This window comes from Zootoca vivipara, chromosome 13 (genome assembly GCF_965207765.1).
Source record: "Zootoca vivipara chromosome 13, rZooViv2.hap1.1, whole genome shotgun sequence".
NCBI lineage: Eukaryota > Metazoa > Chordata > Lepidosauria > Squamata > Lacertidae > Zootoca > Zootoca vivipara.
In genome coordinates, this window is record NC_142596.1 from 14,457,449 (window position 1) to 14,475,669 (window position 18,221).

An 18,221-nucleotide genomic window follows, 5' to 3' on the forward strand; every position below is an offset into this window, starting at 1 on the left:
AATAAATTCAATTCAAATTCAAGATTGGGTACTTAAAAGGGAAGGGGGAAGGCTTTTGCAAGTCTCCTCCCTCATCTCATCTTAAGTTCATGATCTCAAGTAAAGACTTTGCTGGAGAAGCCCCCTCACTGCCTTTTTTGAAAAACTCACCTCAAACAACAGAAAAGGGAGAAAAAGCTCCAAGTAGGTTAGGACATTTAGGCAGCAATTCACTCTCCTACAAGCAATCACCTGAAATTGATCCATATAAATACTGACAAGACAAGCCTCCAAGAAGCAGAGCTGTAGTCAGATTATTGATATCCAAATTATGCTAAGTATAACCTATTTGTCTCTGAAGCAGGTGGCAAGATCATCATAGGTCATGAAATATATTCCCACTCTGAATTTTAAAAGGCAGTTCACCCACAATAACAGTTCTGCGCAACAGTCTGAAGATTTTTTGGGGCATCTACAAATAAATAAGTAGGTTTAGGAACACAATCTGTGCAGCTCAATCTTACAGGAGCTTACTTGGAAGCAAGCCCCACTGATTTCAGTAGGATGTACTCCTGAGTAAGTTGTGGACAGAACTGCAGTATTAGGAAAGCTTTTTCTTTAGATCAGAAAGTGTTTTTAATACATACAAGAGACAGAAATGGCTTCATTCCTGTCATGTTGTGGTGGAGTTACTTTGGCATTTGTTGTATACTGGGGATAGCAAAGGAGCCAGTTCTCATAACCCCCTTCCAAGACCAAGGGCTCATTCTTCAGTACAGCTTTACTTTCCCACTGAAAGTGAAAGACAAAACATTTTACAATAAGCAACAGAACTTCCAAAGTGAAGCTTTTATTTATCAAAACCAGGTCATGTGGCTAGATAATGCACTCTGTGAAATGGAAAGAGAGATTGTCTTTTCCTTATTTTTACAACAAATATACATTTAACATAGCTTATATAAAAATGGCGGATAGAACAGAACAATGTAGTTATTCTGACATTTATTTATTATGGGGCAGTTTATTCTAAAAATTTAGACATTTCAGTACAGCAACTCAAAAACCTCAATATCTGTTTAGAAATTGTATACCTGAGGCCATTTTTACCCAACTACATTTATTGCCATAATATTTTGTATTCTATTTGAGGAAGGCTAAAGCCATGTCTGTCTGCAGCTAACTTAAATTTAGGAGAATACTACAATACCACAGCCCCTTCATTCAATGGCCCAGTGAAAGGTAACACTTAGCTATGATTGGTTGCCTTAACTTTGGGTTATGATCCCAGATGCAAAGCAAAACCACGGTCATCTACATTTATTGAAAGAAACATATATCCCATTCTTTCTTAGCAATATAAAACTATGAAATAAATACTAAAAGTTTAACTGAGCCCCATCTCCAAAAGTCATGAACGCTCCTTTACCAATGTTTTATTGAGCCACAGTTAATTGCCTTAAAACTACAGGTTCACATTCTGGTTTGTGCTCAATTTTTAATCACTGTTTAGCTATTCAGAGATAACATTTAACTATTGTTAAGGAAAACAAACCATCAGCAAATGCTATGTCTACATGAGACAGTATCCCTTATGGAAATTTATGCAGACTTAAGTTAAATAGTAAAAAATTATGTCTGTTGACAGGGCTACCAAAACAAAGCCCTCTAAGATGCAGAATTACATGTACTGGGAATCTCATTTATCAAGGTAACTAGAAAAAATAAACCCGAACATGTTCACCTTGAAAAGGGCATCTTTGAGGCTCCGCAGAGGTGTTCCCAATTGCAAGTCTTTGGCTGAACTAAACCAGTCAAGCAGAACAACATAATCAACTTGTCCTCTCTCCTTCCATGGTTCTTTAGATGTATCTGGGAGTTTAGCCTCAATCTTGTTAGCAGTGACTCTGAAAGATAAGGGGGTGGGAGGAAAGGGGGGGAAATAATTCACGAAGTGCAACCTGCCATTCAACTGCCGTCCAGGGTGACAATGGTGACTACACAATAAAATGCAGAGAAGGCCCAGGTTGCCAAGCCTGACCACATTGCTCCATTACATCTTAACAAGCAGGGCCGACGCTCCCATTAAGCATAGTGAGGCAGCCTATTCCCACGGAGAGGCACGTGGGATTTTCTGTCTCGGATATAAAAATAAGTTTGCTATTTTACGTTACTATGTACCTTGGTTTTGTTTTTGGTGGGGGGGGCACATTTTCTGCTCTGCCTCAGGCTTGGGGTGGCCCTGGTAAAGCCTGGAGACTTCATTTCTGGAAGCAACACCTAGCTGCCACCAGGTCTAGTAGGCTTCTCACATAAATCAAGTGTGCAACCAGAAACATGCACATTTCCATTTCACATTGATCTCTGGTGACCAGCTGTTGGATATTTGATTGACTGTTGGATATTTGATTGAATGCAGGGTTCAGCTGAGCTGAGGCAGGCCCTTAAAAGGACCAAAAAGCACAGTAGTGAAAGCAGTAAGAGGACACAGGGGAGCCCAAGCAGTGACTTGGTGGATACTTTGCCCCCCATGGATTGCTTGAGTCCAAACTCCCTCCCCTAACACCTACTTATCTTTACAAGGTTATTGCCAGCAGTCACTGTCACCATGGCATTATTGATTCAACTATGCTTAGTACCGTATATTACAGACAGAGGGCTGTATCCAGCTAGGTCCTACTCAGAGTAGGCCCACTGAAATGAATGGACCTCAGTTAGCCATGCCCATTAATCTCAATGGGTCTACTCTGATTAGGAATAGTACTGGATACAACCATTCTCGATTGTCTACTCCTAAGGTTCCAAGACCAAGCCTGAGTATTGCCTCACAACCATTTTATACAAGTGCTGTCGATATTACTAAGCTCTTTTAAAGGTCCATTAAACAAGGGACCATCAGCATATCCCATGTCCAAAAGTTCCGTAGACTAATTAAACACCTTTACAAAAAAAAGAGAGTAGTCGTCAAGACTACTGTGTGTATTTTAGGCCTTTTATTGTAGATGGACAAACAGGTGTTCCACATTTTCTCCATTCTACTCCTGATAAATGGTAAACGCTTAATCGGTACACAGTCTTAAGCCTCTGCTAAGAAAGTTTATTCCATACCCAGGACTGATAGCTTCTTCTGGAACGCAGACAGAGTTTGCAATGCAGGACTCCTGGTAATCCTTCAAGCACCGAGCATCCATTATCATCAACTTGATGCTTTTGTCCATCATCATTTTAAACAATTCCTCTGCTGTGATTGTTCCTTGGGAGACAGAAATTACTTAAAAAAAAAAAAAAAAGCTGATAGATCAGAATACAAATGCTTGTTAAAGTTCTTTTTTAAAAAAATTAACTCTATTAACGTTTTTAAGAGATGATTCTCATTGAAATATGCTTGTGAACAAGTATAATGCCAGTAGGGGCTGCCAGGGAAGCAATGCATGAAGAAGCTTGGCAAGCCACCTTGAGTCCATCAGAGAAAAAAGTGGTGTATAAACAAACATATAATAATAATAATAATAATAATAATAATAATAATAATAATAAATGGTGTGGGCGCAACTTTAAAAGCATTGGATTTGGGAGCATCTCTCATGCTGAGAATCTAGTTGAGATTCTTACATTGGAGGGGGTTGGACTTGATGACCCTCGGGGTTCCTTCCAACTCCACAATTCTATGATTCTATGGATTGGTTTCCCCAATGCACCTGCACCAGGCCAAGTTGTCCGCTGCCTTGCCCCTCGCTCTTAGCAAGTGGCAGCAATGAGCTGAGTTGGGTTAGCTAGGAGAGCAACACAGCCCCACCATTGCTCCCCTGTTGGCCGCAATCACTTACTGCACTTACTGAAGTCACTTATTTCATATCAAGGGAAGTCCAGGCGGTAGAAGACAAGAAGGAGCTGAGAAAAATCTATTCCCAGCAAGGCAGGCAAAAGAGCTGCAGGCGGAGCTACAGGAGTGCCTTTTTACATCCCTATTGTCACATGACTTGCCTATCCCTTTGGGGAGGGACTTCACTCCTGGTTGTACTGGAGGCTTCCCACACACCTCCAGAGAACAGCTGTTGTTAAAATGGGTGAAGATGCCCTTAAACGAACTGCAGAATGTAGGTGTACAGATTTATGAGCGGTATCTTACAACTGTCATGCTCATTGCTTAGGATCGCCTACTACAGCCATGCCACCCTGAACATGCCCAATCCCGTTTGATCTCGGTGGTTGGTTAGGAACAACCAGGGCCGTCTTAAGCCCATCCAGCGCCCCCCTCCAGAGCCTCTCCAAGGGCCCGGGAGTGCCAAGCGGACCGCGGCAGCAGCGGGAGGCCACCTCCGAGGACTCCGCGCTGCGCCTCCTTCTCGTTTTCCCAGAGCTGGGTTCTGCTCAGTCAAGCTTCGCCACCAGTGCGCGCACCGCGGGACCAGCAAGAGCTGCTTGGGTGCTGTGCGCGCGCTGGTGGCAAAGTTCGACTCAGCGGAACCCAGCGCTGGGGAAACGAGGAGAGAGACGTGGCGCAGCCTCTCAGCTCGTGGAGCACAGTCCTGGTCAGATCGCCGGAACCCTGCGCTCACTTGGCGCCCTTCCAGCGCTCTCCAGTGCCCGGCGCCGTGGTTCTCCGCGCCACTAGCCTCTATGGCTAGGACGGGCCTGGGAACAACCATGCATTATAGCCCCATTTTCAAATCATAGTATCTTTTTATCATTACCCTCCGGAACACAAAATGTGAACAGGGTGAATATAGCACACACAGATCTTATGTAAAGTATCCATTGCAAATGCTTTAAAAATTACTAGAACCGAGATATGGAGGAGCATTCAGGCAGACACTTCACCATGGGGAGCATTTTTGAGATATATTTTGCTCTCACCTCTGGGTCAAATTCCATACTTAGTGACAGAAAGGAATTCCCTCCTAGCTCTATCTAGGCAGCCCCACATGAATGGGAGTAGTTTGTGAGAAGGAACAGCTGCCTTTCTTGTGGTCCCTATGAATTAACTTATTTTAGTCATTTAGACAAGAGTGATCTACAGATAAATTCCTGTTCTGTTTGTAGTCTCTACTGTGGAGAGCAGAACTGAGGAATAATGGAGAGATGTTACTTACCGATTTCAGGTTGATTCTTTATTTCTGTTGAACTCTTCTTCTCACCATTGATCTATATTATGTTAACATTAAAAAAAGGATTTTCAGCAATTAAAAAAGCATTAAAAGCAGCTGTTTTTATATTCTTAATTCACACATACACAACTTTCTGAAGTCAGTAAGGCTGCAGTCCTGTTTCCACTTACCTATTAAATTCAACAAGATTGACATCTGTGATTAAACCAGGCCTTTCTGAAGCAACCACTCTTGTCAAAATGGCAAAACAGAAGTGGCTGCATAAATTTATGCAGACCAATCATAACCTAGTACAAGGTAGCCTTCTGCCAGAGTTGAAGTTAGTAAGAATCCCCCCCTCCCCCAAGTTCAGACTGGGGATTTTTGCTTTCACCTAGCTCCCTTATTTAGTTGCCTGGAGTTGTCTGATGGCCAGGCATGTATGGCCAGGCCACTGCTAGAAATCCATTATCTGAATTAAGTGCCTTAACAGGGAAAAGGATTTGGTGATCATACGGTATTTTCCAGCCTTTAGCATCAAACTAAAGAAATTAAATATTAAAGGTCCATTTTACCTTCACAGATCAAGGTAGACCAATGATATACACACTTGCAATATGAACAAAGAGCCACACATCAGATTGCTCAGTTTAGCAGTTACAAGCTAGATTGGTGATGACGTTTTAGGGACTGAGTAGGATTTAAAATAGACAACCTTCAGAATTATTCAACAGGATAAGCCTGTTGAATATATGAAATATTAAGCACAATGTATTTAATGAACAATACACTTAACCCTCAGTAACTGCTAAGTTTTCTTTTCAAACTTAAATAATCTAATTTTAGGTGCTGCCAGATATAAACCAACACTCCCCCCTCCAATATTCTAGACTAGGGTTTTTTAATGTTTACAACAGATAACATTTTAAGGATTAAGTGTCCCAATTACCATTTGATTTTTTCCTTTGGGATCTGATGAATCTTCTGAAGAGGTTTTGGTTAAAACTTTTGCATCATCTTTCAATTCTTGCTTTTTCAACTGTTGCTCCTCTTGCCTTTCCTTTTCTTCCAGTTTCTTCCGCACTTCGGCTTCTTCATATCTAGTTTATAAAAACATTACAATTTTCAATTTGCTTTTTCATTGTAAGAGATTATTTTGTTGGCACTTATTTTGATGCCCGAGTCTCTAGTGGATGAAGAAAGCCAGTCAATCTTGGGTTAATGCCTCCAACAAGCCTAGGCAGGAAACTCATCGCGTAACTTCCACATGTTCCTCATCCTCTTTCCCAGGAGACATCAGCCACACTTTTGACCAAGGCTTTGAAGATCCTGGTTACTGACTGGCTCTCTTCATCCACCAAAGAAGGCAAAGTGAACCATTCTCCTGGAGGACTTGGGAGCCAGTCACTGCTGAGACCTGCCAGAGCCTGCCTCTAGGCAGGGAAGACTGTAAGTGCTCACTAAACACTTTGGGGCACATACCAGCCAAAGCCTGATAATCCTTAAATCTTTACCATCTGAATGCCATTTGATTTTCTGGACAATAGACCCGAAAGATTATGCATCCTTTTACATGCTGCTTACTCAGATGGACGCAAGAATGGGTTTGAAGCCTTAACATTCTACTAGAAATGCAGAGCAAGTGCTTTTCTGAAGTTGACAAAAATGTAAGATCTCTATTGTTTTAAATATATTAAACAAACACAAAATCACAGTTTATAGGATGGTTTGTCAGAATAGTGTATGTATGTGAGCGTTCTAAATGTGGTGAGTAAACAAATGTAACTAATATTCTCACTTTGCTACAGAACAAAAATAGCATACTAAATTCTGAAAGAAGATTTCAGAAACTGATGTCTGAGTAATGAAAATGCTAAAGCTTTTATTTAAAGGAAGTCAGGTAAAAGATTTCATCTGGGTTCATCAAGGCAGAAGTCAATCACTCTTCCTCCTTCTTATAGATACCATTTAATCACCAACTGCACATTAATTAATTTCTAAATTCAGTTATTAACTGCTCTTGTACCACAGGATAACAGAAAAAACAAAACATGCTACTACTAGAGCTTGACTTGGAGACTGTTGTAGCAGTGTCGAAGAAAGAATTTGGATTATTCCCAAAGTATTTAATTCATGAATATATTGGGAGCATTCCAAATACTTTATCGTACTGTTACCCTTGAAAAACAAGGGGACATTGTTTCTTTAGAGGAGTGGGGGACGCCTGACTGATATTTGTGCACTGGATGGTAGTTATGCCACTACATTTGGGGGTCTGGAAAACAGAAAATATTGTTATAAAAAGATTTCTTAAGGAAAAGCACCACACTATCAAAGCATAGCTGCCAAGTTTTCCCTTTTCTCGCGAGGAAGCCTATTCAGCATAAGGGAATTTCCCTTAAAAAAGGGGAGAACTTGGCAGCTATGTATCAAAGGCCCAGATGAAATGCCGTAACTCTCCTACAAAATTGTGTGGGGAACATAAAAACTACATGTGTTCTCCTACACATATCAGCTGGTCACATTTTCATCATATTTATAAAAATAAGGAAAAATGCACTATTACAAGGTTATACTTATAGTTGTGTTAAACGATAATAGAATTATCCTTTAACACAACTATAAGTATAACCTTGTAATAAAAACGAAACAAAAGTAGCCAATAGTTTGGTATGAACTGCAGCTTAGTGGTAGAACACAGGCCCCAGATTCAACCTATGCCATATCTAGGTGAGAAAGATTTTATTGGAGAGCTGCTGCCAGTCAAGAATACTTAGTGAGATGGGTAATGGTTTGATTCTTGTGTAAAGGCAGCTTCTTATGCTTTTATGGCAAGCCTGCTAAAAGTTCTAAATAATATCAGCCTGGATACTTCTCATTTGCACATTTAAGATCTTGCTCATAGGTCTTCCTCTGCGTGCCCCCTATGCCTGAATTACAATGGTTGGCCACACAGATTAGGATGTTTTCAACTGCAGCAGCAACATTGTTAAGCCACTCCTCTAGGGAGTGTTATTTTTAAGGCAGCTGGCCAGGACTGTCATGTTCCAGAGTGCTTTTGGATTTGTTTTATATTGGATATGGCTTTATATCAATTGCTACTGCTCATGCTTTCATTTTGTGATGAACTGCTGCTGATTATTCTAACTTCCCTAATATTCATTAATTGCTGGTGTGTGTGTGTGTGTGTTTGGAATAGCATCCTGAATGTGGTGGTCTACTGTTAACAAGTCTCTGGACTCCAAGTTTCTGCTACATGTCTAAAAGGCTAAAGCCAAGAGCTAACACTATGGCTAGCCATGAATGCAGCACTGTCATTTATAAAGATCACAGGAGATTCAAGTTCCACTGCAATCGTTCTCTCATTCACTTACAGGGGTACTTTATGCTGAAACATTTTTAGCCTCTTATTGAACTCTCAATTAATGGAAAATGTTGCAGGAGGAATGCTTCTCTGTGCTTAATAAGGAAATATACGATAGAAGATATCAAAAAACCAAGCACATGTATTAACATTTAATGCCATTTAAGCATACCTGAGTTTAAGGCTTTCTGAAAGTCTTTCAGCTTCTTCAATAGCCTTTTTTATGTTTGTAGGCCCAAGCATTGAATGAAAGTAATCCTGAAATTACAAGAAGCATAAAACCATTTCAAGCAGTGTACCATTGCCCAATGTATACAGAAAAAAATCCATTAGTCATGATCTTTCTGGCACTATGTCATAGATGAATAATTGACAGTTTCAAATGCAGATTGCAATGAGTGGTTGCTCTCCCTCTTGAGCTTCCAGTTCTGAACTTACGGGAAATGGGTAGTTGTCTCATTTCTGACATCAGAGCATTATTCTGAATTTACAGATCTCATAGAGCGAAGGAGCAGAAACAACTGCACCTCCAATGTCCATCACAATAGTGGATTATTGCCATGCACTTGGGTGCTTAGAGCCCAATGCAAATTTTCACCTATGGTGTCCCTGACAGAAGTGTTTCACTTTCTCCAATCAGTGGTTTATTATCTTGAATTTTCAGATGCAATATTTAACTTTACATCAAAATATACATAAAACTACTCATAAATGGATACCTACTTGTTGCTGTTTGAAATCTGTCCTCTTCTTAATAAGATTATACACAGTCACATACTTCATGTAAAGTACATAGGCCTTCTCTTCATCTCTGTCTAACCGGCACTCCTCAGCTGCTTTGAAGATCTTGAGGGCACTCTGTACATAACTTGAAATTGAGGCAAAGAATTCAAAATCACAAAAGTTACTGGATTGTCATGAATGCAGACTACATAAAAGCAGATCTTTAAAGAACAAACGTATGAACAAGCAATTTTCTCAAAAGACAAATCAGTGTTATTTTATGATCTACCTTTAAATTATTTTCTGCAAAAAGTGCTCAGCTTCATTAAACATTAACTCACCTCCTGGAACTTTATAACCAGGATAGTGAATGACACAGCACTCTTTTAAAGTGTGGACGTTGTTTTAGCTATGTGTATGGAGCACAATATCTATTAGAACACATTTTCCATTAATTCCAAGAAACAAGATGGGGACTAAGTCAACTAAGCAAATATCCATACCTCTTCGTACTGGTTTTATCAGCTTTTACTTCTGTCTTTTTGTTAAGATCTTTCAATGAAGTGCAGAGGTATAGGTCTTTAGGTACAGATGCCACAGCAGGCATGTTAATATATAGATATGTCTCCTCAGGAGGATGCTAAAGGCTTCAAAGGGATGTTATAGGTCTTTGAATTACTCAGCAACACTGGCTGTTTCCTGGAAAAAAATAAAGATTTCAAATGGATCTTATTAACGAATACAAAGACACATCCTTTGACCATTTTATGAATGCTTGCCTACAGAAACTTTAACAACACAAACACAAGCGTGAAACGACTTTTGAAACAGCTCAAGTAAAACCAGGGATTTTTCCCCTAGAAAAAGAGGTGCTGGTACTCCAGGGTACTTGAGCACCCCCTGGAAAAAAAATCCCTGAATAGAACTCTATTCAACCCTATTGCTTTCTCAAAAACCGCCAGGTTATCAGTTTCCGCTTCCAGGCATGCATTTTATGTGGTGCAAAATTATCTGTTAGAAAATGTACTCAGACACACACACACACACACACACACACACAAAAGATAAGCAGAAAATATTGGCAACAAGCTCTTTTCTACAACCTTCTATGAAGACATATTCCATTTTCACTCCATCCAGTAATATACATAAGTACCTTGTTCAATTAGTCTCAAGCAGGTAATCTTAGCTGTTTTTTTTCTCCCACACTGTGGATTACCAATAACAAAGACTTCATATCCTGGAAACGTGAAACCTTTTCTAAATATACCTTCAAGGTTCAACACGTCATGTCATTATTTTTTCTTCACCACCTAAGCAACACATTGTGATTAGGTTTTGCTGAGATTAAATGCAGTATTGCATTAGGTATTATCCAAACAGAGAGAAAAAACTCTTATAATATTACTATTAAAGGCTACTAACATCTGCAGGGTCATAAAAATACAGCTAGTGATCATGGGATGAGACTTTAAATGCAGACATTGGTAATATCATAAATATCCCCCCCCCCAAATATAGACAATAGTTGCATTTGAACATCAGCATGTATGTGTGAATTAGGGAAACATATGTTTAAATTCCCCCTGTTTAGATTACTTCATTTGAGAGCAAGTAGGAGTCATGCACTTAAATGATATTTTTGTTTTCATTTGATTTAATATATACTAATTAAATTAGATTAGAATTCCAGAAACTTTTGTTTTAGGTTGTTTTAGTACATGAGCCATCTGGATCATATGATTGCTTCCACTGACTACACCAATATTATGTGGAAACCTGATCATAGACTGTTTTAGCAACATCAACACACAAGTACCATGAACTGGGTCTCAGTAATTGTTCATATTTGTAAAACAGGTATCACAGAATTGTGGGGTTGGGGGCATAGCTGCCAAGTTATCCCTTTTTTACAGGGATTTTCCCTTGTGCTGAATAGGCTTCCTCGCGAGAAAAGGGAAAACTTGGCAGCTATGGTTGGGGGTGATCCCAAGGGTCATCTAGTCCAACTCCCTGCAATGCAGGAATCTCAACTAAAGCATCCATGACAGATGGCCATTGGCTATCCAACCTCTGCTTAAAAACCTCCAAGGAAGGAGAATCCACAACCTTCTAAGGTAGTCAATTCTGCTGTTGAACAGTTCTTACCATCAGAAAGTTCTTCCTGATGTTTATTCAGAATCTCCTTACTTGTAATTTAAAGCCATTAGTTTGGGTGCTACTCCCCAGTGCCGGAGGAAAAAAACTTGCTTCATCTTCCATTTGACAGTCTAACAGATCTATTATATTGAATCCCAGTTCTGTCTTCTGCTGCACTAGCCACCCTTCCCAGCTTGGTGTCTTCCACAAATTTGATGAGCATCCTCTCATTTTCATCCAAGTTGTTTATAAAGATGTTGAACAACAACAGGCCCAGGACTGAACCGTGTGGTACACCACTTGTCACTTTTTTCCAGGATGTTGAGGAACTATTAGTGAGCACTGTCTGGGTTAAGTCAGTCAACGAGCTGCAAATCCACCTAATAGTTACCTTGTCCAGCCCACATTTTGCCAGCTTCTCCACGAGAATATCATGGGACTTTGTCAAAAACCTTATTGAAATCAACATACATGAAGTCTACAGCATTCCCCTGATCCACCAAGCTTGTAACTCTATCCAAAAGGAAAAAAAGAAAAAGAAATGAGATTTGTCGAGCATGACTTATTTTTGAGAAACCCATGCTGGGTTTTAGTAATCACAGCATCCTTTTCTAAGTGCTGGTAGACCGACTGTTGAATTATCTTTTCTAGGACCTTACCTGGTATTGATATCAAGCTCAACTGATCAGTCGGTAGTTACCTGGGTCTTCTTTTTTACCTTTTTTGTTGATGGGGACATTTGCTTGCCTCCAGTCCACCTGTTCTCCAAAAATTCTAAAACATTATAAGCAGAGGCTCTGAGATTACATCCACAAGCTCCTTTAGTGCCCCTGGGTGCAGCTTACCAGGCCCTGAAGATTTGAATTCATTTAAAGTAGCTAGGTGTTCCCTTAGCACCTCATTTCTTATATTGAGCTGCAGCTCCCTCCTTAAATCATTTATTCTGTTATCACCAGGTTGGGCACTGCTTTCCTTTTAGGTGAAGAGGCAAAGTAGGTGTTGAACAGTTCTTCCTTCTCTGTCCCCAAATAGCATTTCTCCATCTTCTTCACACACAGGACCTACTACTGTACTTGTTTGTTCTTCCTGCTGCTTTGAACATAGCCAAAGAAAGCTTTTTAAAAAAAGTTTAACTTCTCTTGCAAGCCTCGTCCACCTGTCATTCGCCCTGCAACTGTTGGCTACCCATGTATACTCTTCCTTCGTGATTTCCCCTTTCTTCCATTTCTTATACATGCCCTTCTTAAATCTCAGGTCATCTGTAGGCTCCTTATGCAACCACACCGGTTTCCTTAGATGCCCCCTCCTTTTCTTTCTTGTTGGAATTGTCTGCCTTTGTGAACTTCAATATATCATCTTTAAGAAATGCCCATCCGTTTTTGGACTCCCTTCTCTTTGAGTATTTCTGACCATGGTATCACTCAGTTAGTTCCTTAAGTTTTTTGAAATCAGTCTTCTTAAAATCCAGAGTGTTTTTACAATTACACCCAGCTTTCCCTTGGTTCTATATCATGAATCCCAAGAAGCCATGATCACTTCCTCCCAAGATTTCCACTACTACTTTGTCAAGTCAGTTCCTCCCTGTTAGTGAGGACCAGGTCTAAGTTGTTGCTTCTTCAACCTTCTGGTAAATGTCAGCAGGCAATTGAGGAATTTGTTGGGCCTTACATTCTTGGCAGAGTTTGAGTTCCCATAGATATTGGGGTAGTTGAAGCCTCCCATTACTACTGTATCTCTCATCTTTGGATGTCTGGTAATAAGCTGTAGGGAGGCATCATCCAAGTCTTCAGTCTGTCTTGGAAGTCTATAGCAAACACCCACAGTAAGGTCATTGTTGCTCCCCTTTCCTACAGTTTTTACCCATATACTTTCAATCAACCTTCCTTCATTATGCCCTTTCCTTCAAGTGTATAGAAGCTGGTGTTAAAAATAATAAGCAGTACCACAATGTTCTTGCCATTTATTGCTTACACATGAACTGTCATTAACACATAAGCGCAGGAAGAGGAAACAAGGATACACTTCCTACATTCCCCACATAAGACTGAGGAAGAGTCAGCTGGCAAATCTAATACCTCTACTATAGCCAGCCACGAACATAGACAGTAAACAAGGTAGGTAGAGTATCACCAGTCAACAATTGGCTCTGGCAGAGTATAAATATTACTAATTCAACATCCATCTTTCTCCTGGCTACTTTATCCTTCGGTATTTACACAGTTGCTGCTTTATATATTTTATAATCCACTATATTCCTATAACTTCACTGACTGTAGTCTCCCATGTGAAGACACCACCATGTACTCATGCTCCTAGAACCTGTATGTCAGAGCTTTCCAAACTTTTCATGTTGGTGACACACTTTTTAGAAATGCATCATTTCATGACAGTAATTCAGTTTTACTAGCAAACCGGAGGTTAAACTACCCCCATTCCAGGCCCGGGAGGAGCACCGGAAGCATTCACACGACACAGCTACACACTGCAGCTGACACACTTAACGTGTCGCGGCATAAAGTTTGGAAAGCTGTGCTGTATGTTCTTGTGCTCCTAGAACATGTATGGACATCCCAGGAACACTCCCTCTTGGCACAACTTACTGGCACAATTATCCAATGGTGTTGGCTTCTGCTTAAATTCAGTCTCAACACATGGAAAGGTTTGGGAGGCACTACTCACTGTAAATCCACAACATGCAAGTTAAAACCTTGAGCACACACAGCTTACTTCACAGAACTACTTCCGTACATGAATTTCCATTTCCTGTGTAAGACAATTCTGCATCACTACAAATGCATGTGTGGGGGAAGAGAAGCCAAACACTAGGATGTGACACACACTCACCTACAGGTCAGATCCTCCATGTGTGAATTTCATCATGAGTAAAGTCACCCCAATGACATTTTGCAGGCTTCCTACTGGCCTTGTTACAAAAAAGTTTTTAATGTTTGATGTTTTATTGTGTTTTTAATATTCTGTTGGGAGCCGCCAAGAGTGGCTGGGGAACCTCAGCCAGATGGGCAGGGTATGTATGTAATAATAATAATAATAATAATAATAATAATAATAATAATAATAATAATGTATAAATATTTATACATTATTATTATTAGTAGTAGTAGTAGTAGTACACCCATTTCTCTTTATGCATATGCTTAGAAGGGTATATATACAGCGTGGATGAGCCAAACCGGCATTTGAAAACACGCCTGTCACATAAAGGCTCCAGGGAAAGGGCCAGGATTGGCTGCGGTTCCCTGCTGATCACGCGGGGGGGGGGGATTTAAACTCGCGTAACGTGTGAAAGCAACCTCCCAGGTCACTCACCAAGGTGACATTTTAATGGACATCGGTGGGGGGGGGAAGAGGACTTCGCAGTTCCCCCCTCCATTTCCCCTTTTTTCTGCTCGGTATGGACTTTCTCTCAACTCCTTATTCCTTACGCCTCCCGTCATCTCGCGGCCTCCGTCCATTCCCACCTCACAACCCGAGTCTCCCCAACGCCGCCATCCCGGGCTCCTCTTTGAGGGCACACAGAAGGGCCCCTCCACGGCCAACACGGACCCCGCCGTCCCTTGTGAGCCGAGCCCCACAGAAGCGTGTCGGGTCTCCCCTCCGAACCCTCCCCCCTCCAACAAGCCTCGTTCCAGACCAGCTTGCCCACCCCGGGGCCCTTCCTGAGGTAAAAGAGGGCAGGCCGCTCCGCCTCTCCCTTCTCCGCCTCCAGGAGGCCTTTCCCGGCCCTCTCGGCTCCACCGGACTCACCGCTTCGGGGGTCTCGCAGCAGCAGCCGTCGCCACCACCTCTTCCTCCTCCCTTCGACCCGGCCCAGGCCCATGTCCCAGAGGCGAAACAGCGGAGGGAAGATGGGCTGGAGGGCGGCCTTCGCTTCGGAGGCGGAACTGGGCTGAGGCGGCCGGTGGGCGGGGATAGGGGTGGCTCTTCCCTCAGCTGCGGGGCTCGGGCCCAGCCTCCCTCGCAAAGGGGCTGGGCTGCGGGAATGGCTTACTCGTAGGAAAGCGACTGATAAACAGCGCCACCAAATCTTTTATTTTTATCCAGGGTTTCAGGAGTCTTATACTGTATATGAGGTGGGGAACTTTATGGACGGGGTTTTGCCCGTCTTGCCTCTGAAGGAAGGATGCCTCGCCTGCCAGAAATTTAGCCCTCCTGGGAAAGCAGAGCTGCTTTCTTTTGTGAATTTTAGGGACAGAACTACAGTACCGGTTTTTATCATATGTGGTGGTCTTGTAGTAAGGATCAGTGCCGGATTTACGTATGAGCTAAAGAAGCTATAGCTTAGGGCCCCACTCTCTTGGGGGCCTGAAAAAAAATTAAAGGAAAAAAAATCCACTAGGTGTACATTTCCAAAATATAAGATAAAAAACAAATAAAACCTACATACAGCAAGTATTTGGTGTTGTGTAGACTCCTATGATTTAAGGCCTGCTCTCCTGCTACCTAAAATATCACTGGTTTGCTCCTTTCTATCTATAGGGTGCCTACATTCTGCATGGACTTTTCAACAATTACTTGTGATAAAATACATATTTTGTTTTAGCTCCCTAAATTACCATATAGCATATATTCAACACAGAAAACAGCGACAATTTGTTGTTTACAAAGGACAGCTGGACAAATAAAGGGCCCCATTACCTTCAGTAGCTTCTTAGAGCCTCATCAAACCTAAATCCAGCCCTGGTTAAAGCAGGCATCCCCAAACTTCGGCCCTCCAGATGTTTTGGACTACAATTCCCATCATCCCTGACCACTGGTCCTGTTAGTTAAGGATCATGGGAGTTGTAGGCCAAAACATCTGGAGGGCTGCAGTTTGGGGATGCCTGGGTTAAAGCTTACTGGGAAATGATATACAGTGAATTGAAAAGGATGTTCAAAATAACCTTTGTAAAAACAAACAAACCCAGAAGCTTTTCTTTTGGGAATTATAGGGACAGACAGCGCCAAGAATGTTACTCGCCCCCAAATTTAAGCAGCAGCAGAGTAAGAATGGATGCAAAAACTTATGGAATATGCAGAAATGGCAAAACTTGCCGGAAGAATAAGGAATCAAGATAACACTTTATAAAAGAATGAAAATGGTTTATTGAATATTTACAGATCAATTGTAAACAGATGAGAGACTGGCAGGATTGTTGTAATAACCTGCAGTTTCAAAAGAGCATATATTTTAAAGATGAATAAAGGAGCAAATTAAGTTAACTTTGAGTATGCAGAAGATATTAAAAATAAATTTCAGGAACCACAAAAAGGGGGAAGTCAAGTTTTCAAATGTTAAAATGAATGTAAAATTAGTGAAATGTATAAACCTGAAAAGCATTTAATTTTTTTTTTAAAGAAAGCAGAGCTGCTTTAAGCAGCAAAGGTCAACAGACATCAGATACAGTGTGTTTTTTAAATTTTATTTTGATGCTTTTTAAGATGTTGTACAGCACCCTGATGTTTCATGAGGGTGGTAGATGAGTTGAGAACTTCTAAAATGTTGCTTTTTATCAATCCAGTGTTTGCTATTTGGCCTTCCTTCCATCTGAAAATGTATTTGGACTTCATTTTCCAATTCTCCAATAATTAAAGCAGTTGCTGGATACCTGTGATATAATGAACCCACAAGCTTTTGGCGATGCCCCGTTGGTGTAGATCATGGATAGGCAAACTAAGGCCCGGGGGCTGGATCTGGCCCAACCGCCTTCTAAATCCGGCCCGCGGAATACATGAGTAGAATGTGTCCTTTTATTTAAAATGCATCTCTGGGTTATTTGTAGGGCATAGGAGTTCATCCCTCCCCCAATATATATATATATATATATATATATATATATATATATATATATACACACACACACACACACACACACACACACACACACACACACACTCCGGCCCCCCACAAGGTCTGAGGGACAGTGGACCGACCCTCCTGCTGCAAACGTTTGCTGACCCCTGGTGTAGATGGCTGAACTGTCCACCCAGTGCAACTTTTTTAAGATGGCAAACTTTCTGTTTCCCCTGTTGCAAAATTACTGAACAAACTCAAAGATCTGAGCTTCTTGGAAATAACTAATACATTGCAATTTTTCTACTCCAGAAAGTCCGCCCAGTCTTTTTTGCTAGTGAATCGCCATCTCATAGATATTGGGAAGAACAGACAAAATAAAACTTATAAAACACTTTGCAAGCCCCAGAATACTTCAGTTACTGAAGTTATTTGGACTAATTGTTGAGCAAACATATTGAGATTGGAGGCTTACTAATTCTCTTTGGTTCCACAGTAGGCTTCTGCACTCAAGATTGCTCTATAAAATGGGTGAAAAGGGTTACTTTGAATTGCAAACTCCACAGGAGGACTGGGTGGAGAGGTTGAGTCAACAAGAGGGCTGTAGTGGGATTTTTAAGTGGAGGCACAAGCTTTGTGCTATTTTGATTATAGGAATTTGCTTTCAGTCTTATCTTTGGGACTACAGTACAATGGTAGAGTATCCTGAACTCATATTTTTTGTCTCCTCACTGCAAAGCTACATAAGCAAAGACCATAATCTGACCCCAAATAAAAATAGCAGAGAAGTGTTAGGAACAGTTTGGGAAATGGAGAAGTCATCCCATATTGAAATTTTATTTGTACCCTGCAACGTTAAAACGCTATTAGGGTGAAGCAGTTAGTGGCCCAGAGTTCATCATATGATGATCAATTTAATAAATTAATACTTTACCAGCTTTGTCAAATATCACCATAATTATTAATACTGAAAAAGTAAAACTGAACTAGATAAAATACGTTCAGATTTTATCAGATAAAAACACACCAGTCTTGCTTATACAAGCAGCAGCAAAGCACATTATGGATTCCTTTCTCCTTATGAAATGTTACCATATAGGATGCTCCATGGCATTTTCCTGGCTCATTATAAAACAAGTGA

The 18,221-nt window shown here is 40.9% G+C and overlaps 1 protein-coding gene across 12 annotated transcripts in view; it reads right to left on the reverse strand.

Moving 5' to 3' along the window:
- The window catches only part of USP8 (ubiquitin specific peptidase 8), a 43,497-nt gene that overhangs the window by 17,231 nt on the left and 8,045 nt on the right, over window positions 1-18,221 (reverse strand). For 3 of the 12 annotated variants that reach the window (XM_088657218.1, XM_088657217.1, XM_088657216.1), the window contains exons 1-10: window positions 15,055-15,198; window positions 11,681-11,802; window positions 9,654-9,849; window positions 9,151-9,295; window positions 8,600-8,685; window positions 6,013-6,163; window positions 5,070-5,121; window positions 3,085-3,229; window positions 1,721-1,883; window positions 627-771 (exon numbers count right to left, since the gene is read on the reverse strand). In XM_088657218.1, the coding sequence (XP_088513344.1) occupies window positions 627-771; window positions 1,721-1,883; window positions 3,085-3,229; window positions 5,070-5,121; window positions 6,013-6,163; window positions 8,600-8,685; window positions 9,151-9,295; window positions 9,654-9,757 (991 nt within the window). In that variant the 5' untranslated portion in view covers window positions 9,758-9,849; window positions 11,681-11,802; window positions 15,055-15,198. Of the gene's footprint in view, window positions 1-626; window positions 772-1,720; window positions 1,884-3,084; window positions 3,248-5,069; window positions 5,122-6,012; window positions 6,164-8,599; window positions 8,686-9,150; window positions 9,296-9,653; window positions 9,850-10,306; window positions 10,326-11,680; window positions 11,803-15,054; window positions 15,199-18,221 lie in introns of those variants that run through there. The other 9 variants (XM_035131122.3, XM_060282975.2, XM_035131118.3 and 6 more) reach the window with 6 other exon arrangements.